We start from the raw sequence: 26,408 nt of genomic DNA on the forward strand, positions 1-26,408 counted from the left end.
ATGTATGTGGCTATGGTTGGATGGCGGCCTCCTATATCCGTGTCCACCGACGGATGCGGAAAGAAATTTACGGGTGCGCGTTGGAGATGCCCTAACGCAACAAAAAAAATTCCAGGTACATGTAAAATAGCAAAACCCTTGATATATAAGAGCAAGTACCACACTACCATTGCCACCTGAGCTTGCTAATGCTGAGTCGTGCACCCAGCAAGAACCATGCTCCCGTGATATCATCACCGTAGTGGCCGGCGCCAACCATGGCGTTGGGGGGCAACGCGGTCGCCGGTCGCCGTCGCCACGTGCTGCTGTTCCCGCTGGCGTACCAGGGCCATATCAACCCGATGTTCCGGCTGGCCGGCATCCTCCACGGCCGCGGCTTCGCCGTCACCGTCTTCCACACCCACTTCAACGCCCCAGACCCATCGCGCCACCCGGAGTACCGCTTCGTCCCCGTCCCCGACGGCATGTCCGGCCCAGCACCCGTCGCTATCGAGGACGTCGTCTCCCACATCCTCGCGCTCAACACCGCGTGCGAGGCGCCCTTCCGTGACCGCCTGGCCGCCGTCATGGAAGAGTACTCCAGGGACGACGTGGCGTGCATCGTCGTCGACACTCACCTGCTGTCCATGGTGAAGGTGGCCACGAAGCTCTCCGTGCGCACCCTCGTCCTCCGCACTGGCAGCGCCGCCTGCCTCTCGTGCTTCGTCGCCTACCCTCTCCTCATCAAGAGAGGCTACCTCCCTGTGCAAGGCACGTAGCATAATTCCCATGTTTATCTCTTGGATCGATAGACTGACCCTTGTTTGCTTGCAGAGTCGGAGCTGGAGACGGAGGTGAGCGAGCTGCCGCCGTACCGGGTGCGCGACCTGATGCAGCTCGGCAGGCGCCACGACCTGACGTGCAAGCTGCTGGAGCGCGTGGTGGGGGCCGTGAAAGCGTCCTCCGGGTTAATTCTCAACACTTTCGACGCGCTGGAGCGGCGGGAGCTGGTGAAGCTCCGGCGTGACCTCGCCATGCCGGTGTTCGACATCGGCCCGCTCCACCTGTTCTCCCCCGCCGCCGCAGCCGAGAGTAGCCTGCTGCGGCAGGACCGGAGCTGCCTGAAGTGGCTGGACGCGCGGCCGGCGGCGTCGGTGCTGTACGTGAGCTTCGGTAGCCTCGCGTGCATGTCAGCGCGGGACCTGGTGGAGACGGCGTGGGGCATCGCCGGCAGCGGCGTGCCCTTCCTCTGGGTGGTCCGGCCAGGCCTGGTCGCCGCGGACGGGCTGACGCGGCTTCCGGACGGGTTCGAGGAGGCGACGCGCGGGCGCGGGATGGTGGTGGAGTGGGCGCCGCAGGAGGAGGTGCTCCGGCACGCGGCCGTGGCCGGGTTCTGGACGCACGGGGGCTGGAACTCGACGACGGAGAGCGTGTGCGAGGGGGTGCCGATGCTTTGCCGCCCGCACTTCGGCGACCAGATGGGGAACGCCAGGTACGTGGAGCACGTGTGGAGGGTGGGCTTCGAGGTCGCCGGCGCGCTCGAGAGGGGCGGCGTGGAGGCCGCCATCCGTCGGCTCGTCACGGGGAGCGAAGGCGCCCAGATGCGGGCCAGGGCCGGCGAGCTGAAGAAGGCGGCGAAGGAGTGCACCGGCGAGGCCGGCTCGTCGGGCCTCGCCATCGGTAAGCTGGTAGACCACATGCTGGCACTGTAGGGGAAACGTGGCCGTACGCGTTTACCTCATTAATGTGCCTCTCGTGCTATTTTATGCCCTTTTTCACTGTCTTCAACGGTGTCAGTTCAGAATCTCTGTTAATTAAGCACGTACTACGATATACTTCCTCCGTCCGTAATGTAGGACGTTTTTTTGACACTTTTCTAGTGTCAAAAAACGTCTTATATTATAGGTCGGGGAGTACTATTTATAAGTCAGTCTTCCCTTTGATTCTCATGTGTAAATTGCAAGGAAATTTACGCATTTGTGTTTATATAAGTTAGGTGTGGGACGAACAAGTTGATGAGGTTATTTGTATGTGTTCTCATATTCGTATGGTTGACGCCATTCTGGCATAATCTTGTGCTGTTGTCATGCATGATTCAACCTTCCTATATATAGTTATATATAATACTCGTGATACATGCTGTACGAAGACTCGTGATACATGCTGTACGAAGACTCGTGATACATGTGCTAAGACTTCATAAACTAGATGGCAGTCGATTCAAACATTGGCTATTTCTGTGTTTTGTGATGCCATGCATGATCCACACTTCCTATATATAATAGCATGATTTTGCAAGCTATTCATGATGCTTAATGCTAGTTGGCAGCCGTTTCAAAATTTTGGCGATTTTGAGCAGTACCGGAATATCGGTATCAAAATTTCAGACTGGATTTTTTTCCATCTGAAAATTTATTAACTATTTTAGGATAAAGTAAGCATATTTCCATTTCTATAAATTCGAAGTTTGCGAATATTTGCCTTTTTGCTCGGGTCACAACTAGTCATACCTTTCCATGAAAAAACATGGGTTAATTTTTGAAAACTTGAGGGTAAGACGACGCTCTTCAGGGTTTTTTTTTGTTCAAAGAATTTTTGTGGTAGATTTAAGGATTGGAATCCTTGTTAATTTTTGCTACGTCGGTTGTTTGATTCGTACGACCGAATCCTACATATTTTTTTCCCCAAGGATCCCTTTGCACTACATTTCATTAAGGAAAAATATGAATCCACCCACACCTCTTAAAATAATGATTTGGTTTTTCCCATGAAGCAATCAAAACACCAAAATTCTTGTGGGATTTGAATGTGTGTGACATTTCAATCAAGCGTTAGGTCTCAAATTAGCTATTGCCAACTCAAAATAAAAATAGGATTAGCTATGGGTGCAGTTAGGTCTCAGACGAATTAACCGAGTCTTTGTCTAGTATCATAACATATAAGAAATAAAAGAGAAGAAACTGAAAAGAAAATTTTGCATGGATGTCAATGTAAGATCTCACGAATGTAGCAACGACTGAGACAAAACCAAGTCCTAGTCGACTGAGATTTAGCAAGACTGATTAGCTATTGCCGACTGAAAATATATATATTAGAATTAGCTATTGCCCATGGCATGGAAGGACACTTGTGTTCATCCACCTCAAGACCTCAAGTTGGCAACAACTTTGAACAGGGATGATGGATCACGCATGCATGAACAACCAGGACGTGCCATACCGAAGGTGCGATCATGATCCTATCCCTTTCTCATTGCAGGGATCATGATCTTATCCTTAACTTCCTGGTGCAGACGTGCGGCAACGAACCCAGCAAAAGCCCTTTATCCTTATTTGCAATATATATCGGGCACAGAGTGATGCCCACGCACGCGCACGCGGTCGGGCGTTCCAGAATGACGTGGTCGTGTCTGCATTTACAGCGTGCCGTACCCGGCGAGGCCACGGGATGGTGGTGCCGTTCGGATGAGGGCTTCGAACACGTCAAACCCTAGCTAGCTGGTCCGTAGTGGCTATAGTACCTCCGACCTTGAAGCCGATAGGCTCTGTGCATGCATGATTGCATACACGCGGTCAAGTCTTCTGGTCTTTTTTTATAAATATATCTACGTCTTCTAGAGGCTTGGCCCGCATCCAAACGAGTCAGGTTCAAGTGAGATAAACAGGACAGTGAGCACAACTTGACTTAGACGTAGACGGAGGCAGCAGACCTACTAGCGGAAATAAAATGACACGGTGGTCATATATACAACTCGCCGTATATCTCATCCTGTGTGAAATAAGGGTGTCACAAATACTTAGATGTACTTCCTTCGTTCCATAATATAAAAGTGCTTTTGACACTATTATGAAGGGGAGGAATGGACCCGACAATCAAGTTGGAGACCCGCTCCGGTGAAACCTCGTAGTGGCAGACCTAGAATCGTAGCACTGAGGCGCCAAATAGTGCAATTTGATATAAATATCATCTTAATCCTAGCAAATACTACTCCTCGATAGCATTAAATACTTGTGCGATTAGTGTCAAGTATTAAGAATTAGATAGCACTTTAGAGGGGGTGTCATCGCACCCGTAGTATCCCAACTAGATCCACCACTACAAACTCATAGCTATTGTGCCAATCAGTGCTATTGTAGTCACCTTCAATGAAGGAACACGTTGCTACGGCTCTTGTTGCCTAGCGCATGGCTACGTGGGTATACCGTAGGACCTAGAGATCGAGTTGCGCAGTTGGCTTATCCTAAGCATGCAATGATTTTGACTAATCTTGAGCCACTTCCGAGCTATATAAAAGATTGAGACTTTCTGATCCATAATCTATTTGTCATGGCATGTAAATTTTTCATGGTCATCTACTTCTATATGTCTCTTTGCATGTAAAATTTTAAATAATAGCGCTCGTACATAACATAATGAAGTGAATAATTGCAAACATACACGTTGCACAAACGTGTAGTCTTTGGACGTAGATAGGGTAGCAGAGGTGTCACGTTTACGCAAACTAGACTAATCTCTCATAGTAAGAAGGCGAGCAAGCTTAGTTTGAGTCGACCTACTCCCTCTATATGAGAATATAAGTCTAGCACGGAAACTTTGCTTGTCAATTTAATTAGCAAAACAAACATAATGTATGTCATTAAGAATATATATGCAAAATACTTCATTGAGACGAATCTACAAATATGTTTATACTCCCTCCGTTCCTAAATATTTGTCTTTCTAGACATTTCAAATGACTACTACATACAGATGTATGTAGACATATTTTAGAGTGTAGATTCACTCATTTTGCTCCGTATGTAGTCACTTGTTGAAATGCCTAGAAAGACAAGTATTTAGGAACGGAGGGAGTACAACTTATTTTCGCTAATCAAACGAAGACCTAAAAGTCTATCTCCACTTAAATTTCCGCAAAGTGAGTAGTAACTTCCTAGAGATGGACTGTCACAATTGGCTACGGCATGTGATCCAAATTTAAAGAGGAAGTAGTAATTTTGTGTAGATGTCGAGGGACAGTTGAACAAGATGAAAGATCGAAACCACTTGTTACGCAGTGCAGAGTTCCATGGAAGTTTACTTCCATACGTCTGTTTGCACGTAAAGGTTGAAGGGTCACTCTCTCATGTATGCAAGCGAATTACATGGTGCGTTTGGTTTCCTGCCCCCTTTTTGTGTTTCCTCAAAGCCCGGGCAGTGTAGCATGTTTGAGGTAATGCAAGCTTTGGGTCATATTCTGCACCATGTTTGCTTGTCTGCAAAAACCCAGCATACATTCTCCCTCCCTAGTGTAAATTACACTATAACAGGCCTGCATCTGAGGAAACGGACGATTTTGCCAAGGGTGCTTTGAGGTTCATATCATACAGGCATAACCAAGCATGCAGACAAGTAAACAATCGAATACTCTCTCACCAGAGCATGTACGCACAACTTGATGAGTAGTTTGAATCACATCCTGCAGGCAATCAAACACGCCCTCAGAGAAAGTCCTGTTGAAGAAAGGAAACACTCGATGAAGGAAAACAGAGTAGAGAGTATTTGATAAAGAATGTGACAATCTGAGTTACGTAGAGTCACGGCGGGAGGCAGACGCGCCGTTGCAAGTGGATTCTGCACCAAAGCTGAAAAAAGTAGGATTCAAATTGGACGGGCCATTTACGGCGGACCTAGTTGTATCCCACAAACGGGAAAGATCGCCCATAACTAGTTGAGGAAAGGACAAAGGCCGCGATTGGTGACTTCAATTAGGTCACGCTGGTGGGGTGACCCTGACCGACCGACTTGACTGAGTGACACAGCGATATTGATCACTCATCACTCGATCGACCTCCATAGACTGAGGTGCGAGGTCCATACGGCCAGGCCGCTCACCGGTCTGTACGTACGCGGGGTACGTACGTACTCGGTACTCATGCTGGCTGAGGCCTGACGGGGACCTCCATTGAGCGTTAACTCGCCAGTTTGCCACGAGCCAGCCAACGACGTCCATCTCGAGCTAACGACGTTTCCGGCGATTGATTGAGGTGGTCGCGTCGCATGCACGCATTGACGGCGCAAGTGCAGCGTGCGTGCATCGCACCTCGCAGTCACGTACGCGTCGTAAATGGGTGCGCGCGTGACGCACCTCCGCCGTGTGTCACCTTTAGGTGTGCTCCTCTTCGTCTTTTTTAGCTGTCCTACTCGATGCCAGATTAATCACGCCGTTGTGTTAAAAGAAAAAGGGATCGATCCCGCGACATTTTTTTATGGAAAATACAACATAGACTGAGATGTTTAGATACATGCGCATACACTTTGTAAAGTTTAGGATTTCGGTGCTGAGGGGCTCCCACAGCACCACGGGTGCGGCGTTAGCTCTTTATATCAGAGGGTCAATACATATACTACAAGGCATATACATTGCTTAAGAATCCAATCCGTATACAATACTAAGCCTAACACCCTCCTTCAATCTTAAACGGTGTCAACAAGGTTGAGATTGCGCCTACAGACTTCAAACAACGGAAGTGGCAGTGGCTTGGTAAAGACATCCGCAAGTTGATCTTTAGACGAGATGAACTTGATCTGTAATAACTTCTGCTCAACGCGTTCCCTTACGAAATGAAAATCAACTTGGGTATGCTTTATTTGGGACATGTTAGTTTTAGATAGCTGATATGCCCGAAATGTTACGATATATCCCGGGGGACTAGTCTTTGAACGAACTAAGACATTTCCTTTTTAAAATAATCAAACGTTATTCATTCACTAAACAAATGACATTGTATAAGAGAAGCCGAACCACATGCAGAAGGGTTATGGCCACAACCAAAAGTACATCTAAATTCTTTGACATCATTGCCTCTAGCATCATCTTTTGTACTATCGCTTTTCCTCGAGCCTTCCCGTGAAACAAAGTCGCAGAAGACCAAACATGCACAAACTGAACTAACCTTGTAGCTTCTGAAAAGCGCATGTGCCGTCCACCCCCAATAGATGATAACCTAAGATTGTCGAACACACTATGGTCGGGGCACACCCCATACAAGGCAGGTTGCCTTACAATGGCTTTGATGTTGTATTATATATCATGGAAGAAGATAAGGAACAGAAAAACATGAAAAACAGAAGAACCGACGATAAAACCAAACTTGACGCCACACTTGCCGTCTTGACAGGCTGAAGCGTCGGCCGATAACCCACCGAATCTAGACCCCATGATGAAGGAGACAATCACACCAGGAAGGAGACAATGCCACATGCTCCTCGATGTTTACCGCGTCGATCTCAATAATCAGATCGGGATGGATATAGCCGTCGGACTTGTATTTTGTGTGACATGGCCTTCACTGTCAAGATGCCACAACCTTTGGCATATAAAATTATCAGGGCCACTTCGATTCAAGAAATTCCATGGGCATTTTGATAGATTGGAATCCTCATGAGTTTTCCCTATATTGATTGTTTGACTCGTAACATTGAATCCTTTACCCCATGACTCATTTATACTACATTCCATAAAAAAAATTGCGAGAAAATTTCCGATCTATTCATCTTCAAACATGGCAGTACAACGAATACCAGAAATAATAAAAATTACAACCAGATCCATATACCACCTAGCGACGACTACAAGCACTGAAGCGAGCCGAAGGCGCGCCGCCGTCATCGCCCCTCCATCGCCGGAGTCGGGCACAACTTGTTGTAGTAGACAGTCGGGAACTCGTGGTGTTAAGGCCCCGTAGGGCCAGCGCACCAGAACAGCAACCGCCGGAGATGGAGAATAACGGAGATCGGAAGGATCCAATCCGAAGACATATGAACAACGACGAGATCCGAGCAAATACACCAAAGAGATCCGTCGGAGACACACCTCCACACGCCCACCAACGGTGCTAGACGCACCGCCAGAACGGGGGCTAGGCGGGGAGACCTTTATTCCATCTTCAGAGAGCCGTCGTTGTCTCGTCTTCCTGACTAGGACACAAACCCTAGCAAAACTGAACGAAACAACTAAAAACGGAGCCCTCCCGCCGGCCCTTGCCGAGATCCACCGCGCCCCCATGGCCCTAGGGCCACCGGAGAGGAGGCGGACCTACGGCGGCGCCGGCAGGAGGCAGAAACCCTGGCTTTTTGTGGAGGAGGAGGAGGTGGCGGCGGCTAGGTTATGCAGGTTTGTCCCTCCATAAGAATTTTCATCGACTCAAAATTCCTAGAAAGAATGCCTTGGTTTTTTCTGTGATACAATCAAACAAACTAAAATCTTATATGATTTAAGTGAGCATGACATTGGAACACATTTTTTTTATTCCTGCGCCTTTGGATCTTGCAAATCAAATAGGCCCTTAGACTACTCTCTCACGTTGACACATTGTTCCACCAGCTCCAGGTTCCGAAGTGGTCACAAAAATGAGGGGAACCGGCGAAACCACGAGCTAGAAGATGGAGCTTCCCTGCCTTCATGGTTTGGGTTTACTGTCTCCACTCTTTCCGCCTCACGACATACGGTCTTCCATTCATTTAGCATTTTTAAACAAGGCTAAATCATATAGTTTTTTTTATTTGAGGGGTCAAGAACATCTTTTTTAAGGGGAGGGCCAAGAGCCCAATCATACTGTACACGCAGCAATACCAGCCCATCTCGGGTGCGACTATATCTCGCTTAATGCGAGACAATAGCTCGACTTGCTTACAAGAAGCCGGTAGTGGGCCGGCCCAGTAGGCATCGATTTTGTCATGTTGGTGTCATGAAAATGTCAAACACATATATTTTTTACTTTTTTTATATTTTTTAAAATACTAAATACATATAATATGAAAAAAAATATTTTAGTTAACTTTTAGAAAGTGCTCATCGCACATAAAAAATCATGTACTATAAAAATATATTGCTCAATTTTTTGGAAAATGTTAGTATCATTCAAATTTGACATTTTAAAAAAATGTTTCAAACAAATGTAGAAGACATTTAGGAAACTCTCGTGTTTCAAAAATACATTCATGACATATTAAATAAAATATACAATGTAAATTCTTTTCCATAGTTCTTTTTAAATCATATCATTCAAGAAAATATTTTGACATAAATTTGAAAAATGTTTAATGTGTTCTAAGAAAAGTTCAAAACACGTATTTAAAAAATGTTGATCCTGTATTATAAAAAAACTTAACATATATAATGTATACAAAAAATGCAGAATGTGTATGAAGAAAGTAGAGATACATTAAAAAGAGTAAAGGAGAAAACCAAATTGGTGAAAACTGAAGAATGACACAAGGAAAATCGAAGGAAAAAAGCAAAAGAAAGAGCAAAGAGGAGAAATCAGAGAAAAGCCAAAGAAAGCCGATGCAAAATTGTGAAAACAAATCGATTAAAGACATGTCAGAAAGAAAGAAAGAAAAACTCGCGCGCAGCTACACGTGCTGTAGGTGAAACCTATAGGCTTCCGGACATGGTCCTTAATGGGCTTGTTGAATGGACGCCTGTCCAGCAATGCAATTCCAACCCGTTTGGAAATGATACAGTTCACTATATACTACATGGGCGTGGCAGGCCCGTGTAGGAGCTTCTGTTACAACTTTTAGGTTAAAAATAGCGACGTCAAAGAAAAATATTTTGGTCAAATAGGGAACTTCTATCGAGTAAAAGCAGATTGGAGTTGTTCATTGCAGCTTGTGCAACTGGTACAGCGACATATCCACCACCTCCGTTATTTCATACCAGTGCATTGGACACGTACAACGCTGGGAATGAACACCCATTTTGTTTCCAGGGTAACCAATCTGTGCGCCCGAGCTATTACTACGATGACATCTACAGTCGGGCACCTTAAACCGGCCTCATATGTCTAGACGGACCGCCCGGTCACTAATCAGTCATAAAATTTCAACCTAGACGGATTCCTTAAACAATCTTCAAATGCCCGGGTTGACCGGCATTCCTCACATCCAGCCAAATATAGGGCAGATATGGGGTGCCCGACACGCCCGACACATCAGACCCGACAGCCCGATCCAACCGTAAATTGCATCAAATCTACCAAACCCTTCCTCCTCCTCCCGTCGCCCTCCAACCTTTCATGTGTCCGAGCCCTCGCCGTTCTCCACCTTTGCTCCCCATCCTCACCACCCGATCCACCGCCGGAGATGTCGTCCAGCCTTTCCCTGACCATCACGACGGTGACGCGGTCCGCCTCATCCGTCAGCGTCCCTTCGTCGGATCTGTCTTGAAAGGCGGAGAACGTCGCCCGAAAGTTGCGGTGACGCCGGCAGCGAGAGAGGGAGAAGACGGCGGCGCAGGGTGGTTCAGACATGCACTAGTAGAAAACAGGGCTTTGGTCCAGGCCGGGTCAGCCCATTAGTCCCGGCTCAGTCCAGAACCGGGACCAATGGGGGCATTGGTCCCGGTTCGTGAGCCCGGGAGGGCAGCCGGGCCACGTGGGCCATTGGTCCCGGTTCATCTGGACCTTTTGGTCCCGATTGGTGGGATGAACCGGGACCAATGGGCCTCGCTTCTGGCCCACCACCATTGGTCCCGGTTGGTGGCTTGAACCGGGACCAAAGGCTCCCCTTTAGTCTCGGTTCATGTCACCAACCGGGACCAATGAGGTGCCTATATATACCCCTCGCTCGCGAGCAGAGCACCCCAGTGCTCTGTTTTTCTCTGGCCGAGGGGGAGAGGGCTTGGTGGTGCTCTAGCTCACCTCCTATGCACACAAGGTGTTCGATGGAATGCCCGAGCCACACTACTTAAGCTTTCTCCTCTCCAAGCTCGACCTCCAAGCTCCATTTTCCATAATATTTGTCTAGGTTTAGAGGTCCGTCACGCCCCGTCCCCGTCTTCACCGCCGTCGATCACCCGCGCCGAGCTCATCGCCGGCACCACCGTGGTGAGCCTCTTGTTCTTATCTTCTTTCTGAAAGGAAAAATATTCTTACTTGTATGTTTACATAAATACTTGTATTATTTTCTTACTTTTATTATTGCATCTTATATAGTGCGATGGTTTTGGTATCCGCCCCCGTCGGCCCTCGTCCTGTCTATGATTCGGATGTGGTATATATATTATCTTTATAACTATTGGTTCATTTATTGTTTATGAAAATTATGCCGACCAACGTGACATGGATTTTATTTATGTAGGATGTATGTGAATCGGAAATGCCAACCGACCCTATTGTCGAGAGGTTAAATTTAGTTGAAGAAGAAAACAATTTGTTGAAGGAAAAAATAAAAAAATTGAGGAGGAGAAGATGATATTGGAGTTGCATGTTGCGGATGTCGTTGATGATCACAAGATCAAGATGGATGCAATGCGCTTGAAGATTAGAAAGATTAGAAAATATGCCATTCATACCGAGGCTTGGTATCATTATGCCGTTGGATCAATTGTTACCTTGGTTGCGATTATGATCGCATTTGTTTTCGCATTGAAATGTTTTACATAGTTTCAATGTATGGTTTAATTAATTAGATGCTCTCGAGAACTATATGTTGTTAGATGAGAACTATGTATGCACTTTGGTTTTAATGTGATGATGAACTTCTATTAATTTGGACACTTAATTATATATAATGCACGCAGATGAACCGGCAATGGATGTACGGTGACAGACACACCCGTGAGTACATTAAGGGCGTGCATGAGTTTCTCGATGCGGCTGAGGCAAACAAGCAGAATGGTTTTATGTGTTGTCCATGCACTCAATGTGGGAATACGAGGTCTTACTCTAACCAAAAAATCCTTCACTCCCACCTGCTTTACGAGGGTTTCATGCCACACTATAATGTTTGGACGAGGCACGGAGAAATAGGGGTTATGATGGAAGACGGCAAAGAAGAAGAGTACGATGACAACTATGTGCCCCCTGAATACGGTGATGCTGCAACGGGGGGAGCTAGTGAAGATCAAGAGGAACCAGACGATGTGCCCAATGATGCTGCAACGGGTGAAGCTGCTGAAGATCAAGAGGAACCAGACGATGTGCCCGATGATGATGATCTCTGCCGGGTCATTGTCGATGCAAGGACGCAATGCGAAAGTCAAAAGGAGAAGCTGAAGTTCAATCGCATGTTAGAGGATCACAAAAAAGGGTTATACCCCAATTGCGAAGATGGCAACACAAAACTCGGTACCGTACTGGAATTGCTGCAGTGGAAGACAGAGAATGCTGTGGCTGACAAAGGATTTGAGAAGCTACTGAAAATATTGAAGAAGAAGCTTCCAAAGGATAACGAATTGCCCGACAGTACATATGCAGCAAAGAAGGTCGTATGCCCTCTAGGATTGGAGGTGGAGAAGATACATGCATGCCCTAATGACTGCATCCTCTACCGCGGTGCATACAAGGATCTGAACGCATGCCCGGTATGCGGTGCATCGGTATAAGATTAGACGAGATGACCCTGGTGATGTTGACGGCGAGCCCCTCGGGAAGAGGGTTCCTGCGAAGGTGATGTGGTATGCTCCTATAATACCACGGTTGAAACGTCTGTTCAGAAACGAAGAGCATGCCAAGTTGATGTGATGGCACAGTGAGAACTGAAAGAAAGATGGGAAGTTGAGAGCACCCGCTGACGGGTAGCAGTGGAGAAAAATCGAGAGAAAGTACTGGGATGAGTTTGCAAAGGACCCAAGGAATGTATGGTTTGCTTTAAGCACGGATGGCATTAATTCTTTCGGGGAGCAGAGCAGCAATCACAGCACCTGGCCCGTGACTCTATGTATGTATAACCTTCCTCGTTGGATGTGCATGAAGTGGAAGTTCATTATGATGCCAGTTCTCATCCAAGGCCCTAAGCAACCCGGCGATGAAATTGATGTGTACCTAAGGCCATTAGTTGAAGAACTTTTACAGCTGTGGAATGGAAACGGTGTACGTAAGTGGGATGAGCATAGACAGGAGGAATTTAACCTTAAGGCGTTGCTGTTCGTGACCATCAACAATTGGCCCGCTCTCACTAACCTTTCAGGACAGACAAACAAAGGATACCACGCATGCACGCACTGTTTAGATGACACTGAAAGTATATACCTGGACAAATGCAGGAAGAATGTGTACCTGGGCCATCGTCGATTTCTTCCGACCAACCATCAATGTCGAAAGAAAGGCAAGCATTTAAAAGGTGAGGCAGATCACTGGAAGAAGCCCGCCATGCGCACCGGTGATCACGTGCTTGCTATGGTCAATGATTTACACTATGTAATCTTTGGAAAGGGTCCCGGTGGACTAGCTGTTCCGAATGACGCTGAGGGACACACACCCATGTGGAAGAAGAAATCTATATTTTGGGACCTACCCTACTGGAAAGACCTAGAGGTCCGCTCCTCAATCGACGTGATGCACGTGACGAAGAATCTTTGCGTGAACCTGCTAGGCTTCTTGGGCGTGTATGGGAAGACAAAAGATACACCTGAGGCACGGGAGTACCTGCAACGTTTGCACGAAAAAGATGGCATGCCTCCGAAGCAGTATAAAGGTCCTGCCAGCTACGCTCTTACGAAAGAAGAGAAAGAAATCTTCTTTGAATGCCTGCTCAGTATGAAGGTCACGACTGGCTTCTCGTCGAATATAAAGGGAATAATAAATATGCCAGAGAAAAAGTTTCAGAACCTAAAGTCTCATGACTGCCACGTGATTATGACGCAACTGCTTCCGGTTGCATTGAGGGGGCTTCTACCGGAAAACGTCCGATTAGCCATTGTGAATCTATGTGCATTCCTCAATGCAATCTCTCAGAAGGTGATCGATCCAGAAATCGTACCAAGGATAAGGAGTGATGTGGCACAATGTCTTGTCAGTTTCGAGCTGGTGTTCCCACCATCCTTCTTCAATATCATGACGCACGTCCTAGTTCATCTAGTCGACGAGATTGTCATCCTGGGGCCCGTATTTCTACACAATATGTTCCCATTTGAGAGGTTCATGGGAGTCCTAAAGAAATATGTCCGTAACCGCGCTAGGCCAGAAGGAAGCATCTCCATGGGCCATCAAACAGAGGATGTTATCGGGTTTTGTGTTGACTTCATTCCTGGCCTTAAGAAGATAGGTCTCCCTAAATCGCGGTATGAGGGGAGACTGACTGGAAAAGGCACTCTTGGAAGAGACTCAATAATATGCAGGGACGAATATTCTTGGTCTCAAACAAACTACACAGTTCTACATAACTCTACCTTGGTGACCCCGTATGTCGATGAACACAAGAACAGTCTGCTCTCCAAACACCCGGAGCAGTGCGACGACTGGATTACATGTGAACACATCAGGACTTTCAGCAGTTGGTTGGAAACACGTCTCAGAGGTGACAACACTGTTTGTGATGAGTTGTACTTGTTGTTCAGGGGACCATCTTTGACTGTATTGACTTACAAAGGATACGAGATAAATGGGAATACATTTTACACGATCGCCCAAGATCAAAAGAGCACCAACCAAAATAGTGGTGTCCGCTTTGGTGCAGCAACCGAGAGCGGAAAGGACACATATTATGGTTACATAGTGGACATATGGGAACTTGACTACGGACCTGATTTTAAGGTCCCTTTGTTTAAGTGCAAATGGGTGAATCTGTTAGGCGGCGGGGTACAAGTAGACCCACAGTACGGAATGACAACAGTGGATCTGAAAAATCTTGGGTACACTGACGAACCGTTCGTCCTAGCCAATGATGTGGCAGAGGTTATCTATGTGAAGGACATATCTACAAAACCGAGAAAAAGAAAAGATAAGGAAGCGAATACATCATACGATGAGCCAAAGCGCCACATAGTTCTTTCGGGAAAAAGGGACATCCTGGGAGTGGACGGCAAGACAGACATGTCTAAAGATTATGAAAAGTTTCATGAAATTCCTCCCTTCAATGTCAAGGCTGACCCAAGCATCCTGATAAACAATGAAGATTATCCATGGTTACGGCGCAATAAGCAAATGACACAAGCGAAGAAAAAGTGAAGATTTTCTCCCGCAACTATTATGATGATACCATGCCAACTTTGTAACACACGAACATGCTACCATTGTCCGTTTTGTACATGCACATGCTATGTGGGTGAAATTATGATACCATCCCAACTTTCAACTTTTTCAGAGTTCATTTGAAATTCTTTCATGTCTTATGGTTCGGCCCTCGTAATACCATGACCATTAGTCCCTGGCCCATGCCAACTTTCAACTTTCAACTTTCTAAAACTAATGGCACTAACAGAAAGTTTATAATTTTGCTCCTCGCCCCTGGCCCATGACCATTAGTCCCGGTTTGTGCCACAAACCGGGACTAAAGGGTTGGTCCTCGTTGCGGGCAGAGTTTAGTCCCACCTCGCCAACCGAAGGGGGCTCACACCGGTTTATAAGCCCCTTCCCTCTCTGCCTTGTTGAGCTCCTCTCGAAGTGAAAATAGATGCCCTAATATAGAAAAGTTTAACCTAAATTTATAGTGAATTTCTCTGAAATTCATAGAAATTTACTAGGAATTTAGGTTGAATTTTCTCTATAAGCGCATCTATTCTCATTTTTTTAGTAAGTTAATCACAAACTTGTGATTCAAACAATTTTTAAAGAATTCAAATTTGAAAACTAATGGCACTAACAGAAAGTTTATAATTTTTCTAAAACTAATGGCACTAACAGAAAGTTTATAATTTTTCTAAAACTAATGGCACTAACAGAAAGTTTATAATTTTGCTAACCTAAAAGCAAACAGAATTAAAAATTAAAGCAAAAAACAAAAGAAAATAAATAATGCAAAAAACAAATCAAAAAACAGGAAAAAACTATTTTTATAGTAAAGTTAATCACAAAATAAAATAAATAAAGCAACAAAGAAAACTAAAAAACTAAAAAAGTGTTTTCAAATTTGAAAACTAATGGCACTAACAGAAAGTTTATAATTTTTCTAAAACTAATGGCACTAACAGAAAGTTTATAATTTTGCTAACCTAAAAGCAAACAGAATTAAAAATTAAAGCAAAAAGCAAAAGAAAATAAATAATGCAAAAAACAAATCAAAAAAATAGGAAAAAACTATTTTTATAGTAAAGTTAATCACAAAATAAAATAAATAAAGCAACAAAGAAAACAAAAAACTAAAACAAAAAGTTTATAATTTTTCTAAAACTAAAAGCATAAAGAATTAAAAAATAAAGCAAAAAACAAAAGAAAATAAATAAAGCAACAAAAAAACAAAAAAAAATGCCACCTACTGGGCCACCACGGCCTCAATACGACTAGAAACCCTACCATGGGCCATGATTCAGGCCCGCAGTAGGCCCAGTAGCCCACAGGCATTGCAGTGACAGATTAGGCCCGAAAGCCTGCAGTTGAGAGGAGCTCGGGAGGGTGGGCGCAGCAGCGCTTATAAACCACTCTCGAGCTCCTCACTAGCGAGGTGGGACTAAACTTTGCGCGGGGCAGCACAAGGCCATTGGTCCCGGTTGGTGCACCAACCGGGACTAAAGGGGTGCATTGGTCACGGTTCGTGGCTCCAACCGGGACCAATGCCCCCCTATGGTCCCGGTTCGTGCCACCAACCGGACCAAAGGCCTCTGCTTCCCGCCCTTTCGCTGCTGAAAAGAGACCTATCCCGGATGGGTTTTTTTTTTTTTTTTTTTTTTTTTTTTTTTTTTTTTTTTTTTTTTTTTTTGGTCCCGGTTGGTGCCACCAACCGGGACTAAAGGGGGGCATTGGTCACGGTTGTGCCACGAACCGGGACCAATGCTCTCAGTATATAAGAAAACACTTGTGAAATTTTCATTCAGTTCCTCATTCTCCCGCTGCCCCGCCGCCCTCTGCCCCGTCGCCCGTGCCCGTCGCCGCCCTCGTCGCCCCGCCATCGTCGCCGCCCCCGTCGCCGCGCGCCACCCCCGCCGTCGCCGTCCGCCTCACCGCGCCGCCCCGACGCCGTCGCCGCCCCGCTCCACCGCTGCCCCGACCTCGCCGCCTCGACGCCACCGCTGCCCCGCGTCGCCCCGCCGTCCCTGCCCCACGCGCCACCGCCTCTGCCTCAGGCCGGCCCCGACCCCTCCCCGTGCCCGTTGTCGCCGTCGCTCCGGGGAAGCACCACGCCGGCTCCCGCGACCCGTTCATCCCCGAGGCCGTTCGTCCGCCGCCACCGATTCCGGCCGGCGACCTCGACCTCTCCCCGCGCTGTGAGCCCCTGCCTCCTCCCCTTTCCTTCTCATTGCCGTCCCCGCATGCCATCCGTAAGCTCCACCGCCAACCATCGTCGCCGTCGCCGACCACCGCGGCCTATTTTTCATTTTTTTGTTAAGATGTATTGTATGTATGTATGTTCACTGTATATATAATGCTCTGTATAGCTGTATAATGCTCTTTATATGTTCATATGTAACATTTAAGAAAAAAAGTGTTGTGTTGGAGAAGAAAAGAGGAAGAAGGAATTTAGAATAGGTTTTCAGCAAGGAATTTGAATCTGGTTCAAATTTCATTTGAATGAAATTTAAAAAATTTAAACTATGGATCAGAAGGTTTTTGGTGAAATGGAGTGTGGGTACTGTCATGAAGTTGGAGTAATTTTTGTGGTTGTAAAAGAGTTAGGAAAATTTAGAATGTGCTAAATATGTCAAAAATGTTTTTTTGTTCATACAAAGTTTTTTGTTCATAGAAAGTTTTTTGTTCATAGGCAGAAAGTTTTTATATATGACTATGGATATATGAGCAATGATGATCCATGGATGTATGCATTGATATATATGTATTTTTGTTCATAGCATTTTTTCCATTTATATATGTAAGTGGCTATAGATGGATATATATGAGAGGTTTCCTAGTGTCAAAGTATTGAAGAAATCCATGGCTTCATCATTAGCCGGAAGTAACCAGGGCATGATGAAGTTATTTTGGAATGGTGTCCCGGATAGGATAATTTGCCTTTTTGTATGAATTTCAGCAAAGGCCTTCCAAATAACGATATTTGGAAGGTTCTTGCTGAACTTTGTACCAAAAAGCGAATTTCCTATCTAGGACTCCGTTTCAAAATAACTTTGGAGAGCTTCATACCATCATGCACCTGTTACTTTCTCCTAATGATGAAGACATGGTTTTGTTGAATCCTTTGACACTAGGCAACCTCCCGACCCCTCGGCGATCCTCTCGAACATGAGAGGAAGAAGAGGATAAAAAAAGAAGAGGAAGAAGAAAAAAAGAGGAGAAGAAAGAATAGAGGAGTTCTTCTCCTCTATTCTTTATTCTCCTTTTTTTCTTCTTCTTCCTCTTTTTTTATCGGGAACGAGGGTCGTCGAGGGACATAGATGTAGTGTCGTCGTTGTCGATATATACCCCCTCCCGATAGCTTCAACACGTGGGGGGGGGGTCAATATTACCCCCTCCTTGAAGCGTTCTCGAGGCCACCCCAAACCCTTGAAGCGTTGTCGAGGCCACCCCAAACCCTAGAGAAGCAGCGTCGAGACCACTAATTAATATATATGATTCCTTACTATTATTAGGTAGCTAGTTCTACGTTTTCCACTAATATATCCATCTGTAATGTTTGAATAATAATTGCCATGTTGTAAATATTTGTAGAAACTATGGACACCGCCCGAGACGAAGCAAAAGAAGCGTTGTTGAGGGACATAATCGCAGAAGGAAGTGATGCCGTCTTGTTGTTTCTCAACGACACCGATGGTTTGGAAGGAGAGGGTGAAGAAGCTGGCTACGGTGACCTAATGCCGGTGCAAGAAGAAGAACATGAGGACGGCTCCGGTGACCCAATGCCGGTGCAAGAAGGAGACCGTGATGACAGCTCCGGTGACCGAACCGAGTCTGGCCAGGTATATATATTAGTTAAGCCTGTGCTGACTAGCTAATTGATGCATTCATTGTTTTGGTATGTACACATATTAATTAAGTCTTTGTTCTTTTTTCTAGCCCTCCGGATTGAGCACAACTTCGGTAAAGAGACGAGGCCCGAAGAAAAAGTTGAGCTCGGATGAAAGGTTTGAGATCATAGCAATCGCGCCCGACGGCCAACCGATTGAACCCATCCGAACAAAGAACGCATTTGTTGCTCAGTGCGGGGTTCTAGTTAGGGACAAGATCCCGATCAGCATCCAGCAATGGTTTAAGCCGGCTACAGAAGACCCTGAGGTGTCTTATGTCAATGATATGCAGAAAAATGATCTTTGGACTGAGCTGAAGTCAAATTTCACCCTACCGCCAGAGGATAATCCAGAGAACCCAGTTAAAGAGCAATTAATCAAGTCTTTTGCTCTTAAGAGGATGGCAGAACTATTCAGGAGGTGGAAGAAAGAGCTGAATAAGTTTGCGAAAATGATGAGACACCAGAATTCAAGGGCAGATATGAGAAGATCAGAGATCACTAGCCCGCATTTGTGGCCCACAAGACATCGGAAAAGAGTAAGAAGATGTCAGCGACAAACAAGCAAAATGCTGTGAAGAAGAAGCATCACCATCGCATGGGGTCAGGTGGCTACCTCGTAGCCCGGCCTAAGTGGGCCAAGACTGAGAATGATCTGGTTGATAAAGGGATCGAACCAGAGACAATTAACTGGCCAGACTGTTGCCGGACTTGGTTCTTCGGGGCTGGCGGAACCTTGGACCCTGTAACAGGGAAGTGCATTTGGACGAACGATCAAATGGACATACCAGTCAGGAAGCTTAAGCAGTATATCGAAGCAGCGCAGCAAGGGACGTTCTTTCCAGACAGAGAGAACGACGAGCTCACAATGGCCCTCGGGAATCCTGAGCACCCTGGACGGACACGAGGCACGCCAGGCTCCATTCTGTGGAAGGTTGGGTTTCCGGACGCAGGCGGTTACAAATCCCATGAGAGGAGGAAAAAAGTGCAGCAGACCCAAATGCAGGCGCTGCAAGCAAGGGTAGACGCGATAGAGGAACGAGAAGCAAATCGCAGCAAACGTACTGCCGACGCTTCCCCCGAAGCTACCCCGCCATCTCAGCGCAGAAGCAGCGTGGCTTCCACCGAGCTGCTTCAGCCGGAGCATGCCTTGACGGCTCCTGCCAGCTATCCCGTGGATGCTATCACGGAGTCTCAAAATTGTCACCTTATGACGCAATGGATGAATTTGAAGGTCAAGGCGGCTGTTGGCTCTGTTTATCCTACTGAACGCGGCGCAACTTTTCACTGCCGGCCAATTCCAGAAGGATATGCTAGGGTGATGGTGGATTAAATAACGGAGGGATTTGAGGACCTCCAGCTTGACCACCCTACCGGTGAAGGGGAGACTAGGCTAGGGTCTGCTCTGAAGACTCCATGCCTATGGCGGAAGGAGCTCATTAACCTTCCGAACTGGATGCCTCCGCCTTCTCCTCCTCCCCCGGCAAGTCAGGGCACTCCGCCTCCTCCACCGCCTCCTCCTCCGGTGAGTGATGATCAGGGCACTCGACCGGCTCCTTCTCCAGCGCGTGGCGGCACTCCGCCTCCTTCTCCGCCTGCGCCAAAGCGCCCGAGCAGCCAGCTTCCTCCTTCTCCGCCTCATCAGCAAGGGCGGAAGAGACCTGCCGCCGCTCCGGCTGCTCCGGCGCGTCGTAGTCCTTCTCCTCCGCCTCATAAGCAAGTAAAGAAGACAGCCGCTCCGTCTGCTCGGTCAGCGTCTAGCAGTACAACCAGAGGCGGGAGGACATACAGATTCGGTCCTTCTCTGAAGACTCCAGAGAAGTTACCATACGAGAGGACCCCAGAGGAGAACGCCGAGATCGCACGAACCGAAGTGGATGACTGGTTTCAAGGGTTGAAAGCAAAGAGACATCCACTTCCGGAGGAGAAGGTAGATCCGGTGAAAGCGAAGCGCACTCTGGCCGCCCTGACAAAACCACCGAAGTCTCCGCCGAAAGGAAACTATGAGCGCATTATTAGAAAGGAATTTGCCGAAGCGGAGCGGTCGGGAAGTACTGTCAATGATCAAAGGCTGAAAGAACGACGAGCTGGGAAACAAATTGCCCATCTCGGCGAACAAGCGAAGCAATCGTGCCCCCCGCTCAAGGTGCCTAGCCACAACGTCGCTAATGATCCGAGGATGGTGCCCGGTTATAGCAATCTTGCAGATTACCTGCCCGACGATGTACATTATGAACCCATGGACGTGCAGATACAAAGATACGTGTACGGGAAGCCTCTCGTCAAAGATGAAAGATCTCTATCAATGATGATGCGAAGATTGCATGATTGGTACTTGAAAATCTGCAGAGACTCTGGGGGGAGGAGTACTTTGTATGTGAAAGTTAAAAAGGAGCATGACCTCGTTGGAATTGAACTGTTGCCTGTTCCATTTGAGAAGTTCTATCAGTTTTTCAATCAATTGGCCCTCGATAAAACAACGGTCGCCTGCTACTGTCTGTAAGTAGTACTACTTCTGTCATTAAGTCTCTCTATATAGCTCAGCTCTTTCATTGCATGTATTTATAATCATCCTCACTATATTATGCAGATTGAAGATCGCCGAATTGAAAAAAAGACAAGTCGGTGATATTGGGTTCATTAACACATATCTCATAGATGCAACTCAGGTTAAATTTTATGCCGCAGCTACCGAGGCCAACTTGCTACGATCGTTCGTAATAAATTAAAACAAAGATATAATACTCTTTCCTTACAACTTCAAGTGAGTGTTACTGTCTTTTGCGTATTCGGTTTCCCTTATATATTAGTCAAGGTTATAGTAATGTAATTGATGAGTTATGCATGCGTGTGCAGTTTCCACTATATTCTCCTAGAGATTAAGCTTGAGCAGGGACTAGTAACCGTCTTAGACTCAAGACGAAAAGATCCCCAGGACTATGCAGACATGACTCAAATACTCGAGAAGTAAGTTAAATCGATCATTATCCACCATATCAACAATTTTGTTCATTTCCTGATATATCAAGTAATTGTTTTCGTTGTCCGGCAGGGTTTGGAGAAAATTCACTAGAAAAGCTCCGGGACTACCGAAGGAGCTGCAATTTAGACACCCGAAAGTAAGTACTATAGTAGCATGTTCCGCGCATCTACTAGTCATTCAAGCGCTAGTTTCATCAATACCATTTGGCATTCTTGCTTATCAGTTTGATTGACCTCTATTTCTTGTAAAGTGGTTGTGGTAGGAACAAGGGAATGATTTCTGTGGATACTATGTTTGCGAGTCCATCCGCCACACGACCTGTGAGCGGGGCTACACCGACGAACAATATGAAGTACGTAAATAACAACATTCACAATTTTATTTTATTACCATCATTTGTGTTGAGTTTCATTCATTCATATATATATATGTATTGACCCCCTTCTTTAAATTAGATGTTTCGGAAGCGGGATGAACTCCTAGCACTAGCTCGCATGCGAGCAATTCAAGAGGAATTGGCGGCATTCTTTCTTGACCACGTGATCCCTGAAGACGGAGAATTCTATGTGGACCCTGAGTCCGTATGATTATATTTATAAGAGATAATTATTGTATATATGTAGCCGGTAGTGTCAGATAGATATACGAGAACTTGTTGTTCGACCAATCTCTCGGAGAAGGAGAGGTGGTCGATATCACTTCTCTCTGTATGCATATATGTTCATGACGATCTTCTGTTTTCTTTGTTTGCTTACTAGCTAGCTAGCGTGTCTAGTCCTCTCTATACGTATGTATAGTACGTAGCGTCGACCAAGCACGGACATAAGAGAGGACACTTCTCTCTATTAATTATAGCTAGCTAACACAATATATGAAACACCTAAATTAACCCCCCAAACCCCCCACCCCTTTAAAAAAACAAAAACTCCAGCCACAGAAATGCTGACGCGTGGATGCCTATTGGTCCCGGTTGGTGCCACCAACCGGGACCAAAGGTTCTCCTGCCTGGGCTCCGCGCACAGGCAACGTGCAGGTCCATCTGTCCCGGTTCTGGATTGAACCGGGACTAAAGGGACAGGGCATTAGTACCGACCCTTTAGTCCCGGTTCCAGAACCGGGACAAAAGGCCCTTACGAACCGGGACAACATGCCCTTTTTCTACCAGTGATGGTGGAGCAGTTGTCTCCTCTGCCGCGCCTGGAACCCCGCTCCCCTTATCCGAGCACCAACGCGGATTACGCTGTCCGACTCCGTTGGGATAGAGGAGGATTCGACGGTCGGCTGGGCCATTCCGAGAGCTTTTCGCCCATGCAGATTCCGACGATTGACATATGTGACTCGCCACAGCTCGTTCGGGCGCGGATAAGCACGGGCACCAACGGTGCCCATACTGCCCTCGACATGTTCGACGGAATGACAGAACAAGGGTCGTCACATTTTCTTTGCTCTTGTCCGATCAAACTTTTGCATAGACCACTAGTTCATTTCGCACATGATGAATGCTTACAAACCAGTATCATGTAGGAGGCGTTCTTGTCGAACATGATCAATGGCAATGACGATCCGACTGGAATGGAGTATGAATTGGAGGGCACCACCGCATTTGAAGTTGGGACAACATCCGACCCCAATCCGAGCAACAACAACAAGAAGAAGACCAAGACGGCGAAGGCAAGAGGGTCGGCATTCTCAAGATTTGAGGACATCTTGTTGGTCAAAGCTTGATTGGTCACTACGACGGATCCAATATGCGGCACAAAGCAAAAGGGGAATATGTATCGAGAGAAAATTTGGAAGGAGTATCGTGAACAAAAGGAGTATGTGGACTAGCATCCTATCGTGACCACCCGCAATGTGGCATCTCTCAAACATCGCTGGGGGGTCATTCAAGGGGAAGTGGACAAGTATATCGGCGACTACTCACAAGTGACCAAACACCCCTCAAAATGGGATGGGAGTGGCAACTCACGTAAGCTCAATTGCTTCATCTTGTCATCATTTGCGTATGATTCTTGTGTTTGCATTCTCGTGCTCATACATATGTTGTTTGCTAGATGGCGGTGGCGTCCATTTTGTATCAGGAGGTGGAGAAAAAGTTGTTTGCTTTTAGCCATTGTTGGATCATATTGAATGGCAAATCGAAGTGAAACTAACTCGTGGCCAATCTCAAGTCCTGCAAGAAGAGGAAAGATGTCTCAAGCGCCCACAAATCAATGGCGATGAAGAGGACGATGTTGTCGTCACAAATGGAAGATCCACCGTGCCAAAAGATAACCGCCAAGTCATGGAAAAATAGCGGGAGAAGGCACGGGCCTCCCGTGACGCCGCGGCTACAAAAATGTCATCCACATGGACAGAATTTTTTTTGGCTAGGGAGAACAAGGAGGAGAGGTACAAGCTCATGGTTGATACGCAAAAGGAGAGTATGGAGTGAGACCGAAAGAGGACGAAGAAAAAACTTAAAATTGAGAGAGAAAAGATCGAGTTGGAGAAGTAAGATGCGCCGATCAAATGAGAACTCGAGAAAGCCAAGACATTTGGCAAGATAGAGGTTGAGAATGGGAGGTTGCAACTCACACGAGACGCCGTGGATGCGAAGATCATGTTGGCGAACAAAACTCTCTTGAATGAACATGCGAAGAAGTGGCTTGCAAATAAGAAGAAGGAGATCAACAATCGTAGAAAATACAAAATGACGAGGACGGTTGCGAGCATATAGAGAGCCGATTTGTTAAGTCTAGCCGTAGATGCTTCGAGGAACAAAAAGCAGCACACCACACGTGTGCACGGCTCCAAAGCCAAAAAAAAAAAGCCTATCATCTGTGGTAACCACCGACCCTGTACGCTGAACCCTCCCATGAGCGGAGCCAGGGGCGAACAGCGACGGCGCGCACGCACGTACGCACCGGACGACGGTCGACCGCTGGCCGATGCTGGCGACGCAGACGGCTGGGTTTTACAGCTCGAAAAGCGGAGGCGGCCGGGGCGACAGCGTGTGGGCGCGGGGGCGAGGGGCGCACACGTTGCGCTGCCGCCGCCGTGCTCCCCCGGCCCGCGACGCGCCACCACCTTTCCCCGTCGTCCGCCCCGCCCCTGTCCCTCGTGTACGTGACACACGTCGACTTTGTTAAGTCCAATCCGGCCAGGAAGCATCTAACCTTTTGGCCTTTCCGCTATACTACGAGTTTTAACATAATTAAACACGGGGGAATCTGTCGCTTTCTAGCTGCGTAAGGGACAGGTTGTAGTAATAGTAGGTTATTTGTAGGTTTGGTTTGGTTTTGTGCGCTGCATGCGATGGCTTCATCGGCTGGTCGATCGATCGAGCGTGCAAAGGGGGAGGGATGTGAGCTGGACAGCTGCTCTTCGGTCTGGGTGTCGACTGGCTCCGGTCGCGTGCACCGAAGGCTTTGCCTCTTTGGATCAAAGGTTTGTACCATTATAGGGAATTTTGTAGGGTTTTTATAAACAACGCTAACTGTTTCTTTAGAACGTAGTACAAACGCAAGCCTTCGGAGAGACTGGGCCGGCATACACTCACCCTTATGAATACACACGCATATCCTACCTTTATGAGCACATCGGAGAGACTGAGCCGACATATCATCTTGAGATTGATGGAGCCACCACAGGCACCTCGTAGTCAACGAGAATGTCTGCTCCCAGTCTCTCACTAAACGCGTCTCGTCGAAAATTCTGAAATAAATTCAGGATAATGCAAACACCTGGGTTGAATCCTGGTGGGCTGGGGATACCACTGTCCTTCTAACCATCCAACCATAGACTGGTTCACAACCAAGCGAACAGTTATAACCCGCGACCCCTATTGGTGGTGGAGAGGAGGTGACATGCGGCACGGTCAACAAGCCCGGCCTCCTCTCTGCTATGTCACCTGAAATGACTTCGTGGTTAAAAACAACCAGGATTACCGAAAAGACACAAAAGGGAAATCAAATAGTTCTCTTGTGAAAATGATAGGTAAGTTTTGGAATGTGAGAGGTATTGGTCAGGATATTAAGAATAGATTTGTTAGAGAAATGATTTGTGAGAAGAAGCTGGACTTTGTTGGTTTGCAGGAGACAACTAAAACTCGTTTCTCCAAAAATGAGCCCCACAATTTGTGTGGAGAAAAAAATTACGTGTGCAATTTGGCCCCTCCTAGGGGAAAATATGGTGGAATTTTAGTTGGGATTTATAGTGATATGCTAGATGTGGTTCAAGTGGAAATAGGGGTGTATTTTGTAAGAATTTTGGTGTTTGACAAAATTGCCAAATTCCAATGGAACTTCATTATTGTTTATGAAGATGCACAAAATTGCCAAATTCCAATTGAAGTGGAAATAGGGTTGAGAGAATTGCCATTAAATGGTAGAAATTTTACTTGGGCTAATAACCAAGTGGATTCTACCTATGAGAGAATAGATATGGTTTTAATATGCCCTGAATGGGAAGAATAATACCCCCCTTGCTTTTCTTCAAGATTTAGCAAGAGAAGTGCTAGATCATACTTCTTTGATTCTTGTCATTGGATCTCACAGTGTTACACAACCTATTTTTATGTTTGAGAATTCACGGTTGTGCAGAGAAGCTTTTAAATATTTTGTCACTAAAGTCTGGCTGTGAAAAATTTGAT

General features: G+C 46.5%; 1 protein-coding gene across 1 annotated transcript; it reads left to right on the forward strand.

The window, feature by feature from the left end:
- Positions 1-156: 156 nt before the first annotated feature.
- Positions 157-2,114, forward strand: LOC125511240 (DIMBOA UDP-glucosyltransferase BX8-like). The gene is made up of 2 exons (XM_048676568.1): positions 157-750; positions 814-2,114. The coding sequence occupies exons 1-2, from the start codon at positions 258-260 to the stop codon at positions 1,689-1,691; spliced, it is 1,371 nt and encodes a 456-aa protein (XP_048532525.1). The 5' UTR covers positions 157-257; the 3' UTR covers positions 1,692-2,114.
- Positions 2,115-26,408: the final 24,294 nt, after the last annotated feature.

This window comes from Triticum urartu, chromosome 5 (assembly GCF_003073215.2).
Source record: "Triticum urartu cultivar G1812 chromosome 5, Tu2.1, whole genome shotgun sequence".
In the NCBI taxonomy this organism is placed as follows: Eukaryota; Viridiplantae; Streptophyta; class Magnoliopsida; order Poales; family Poaceae; genus Triticum; species Triticum urartu.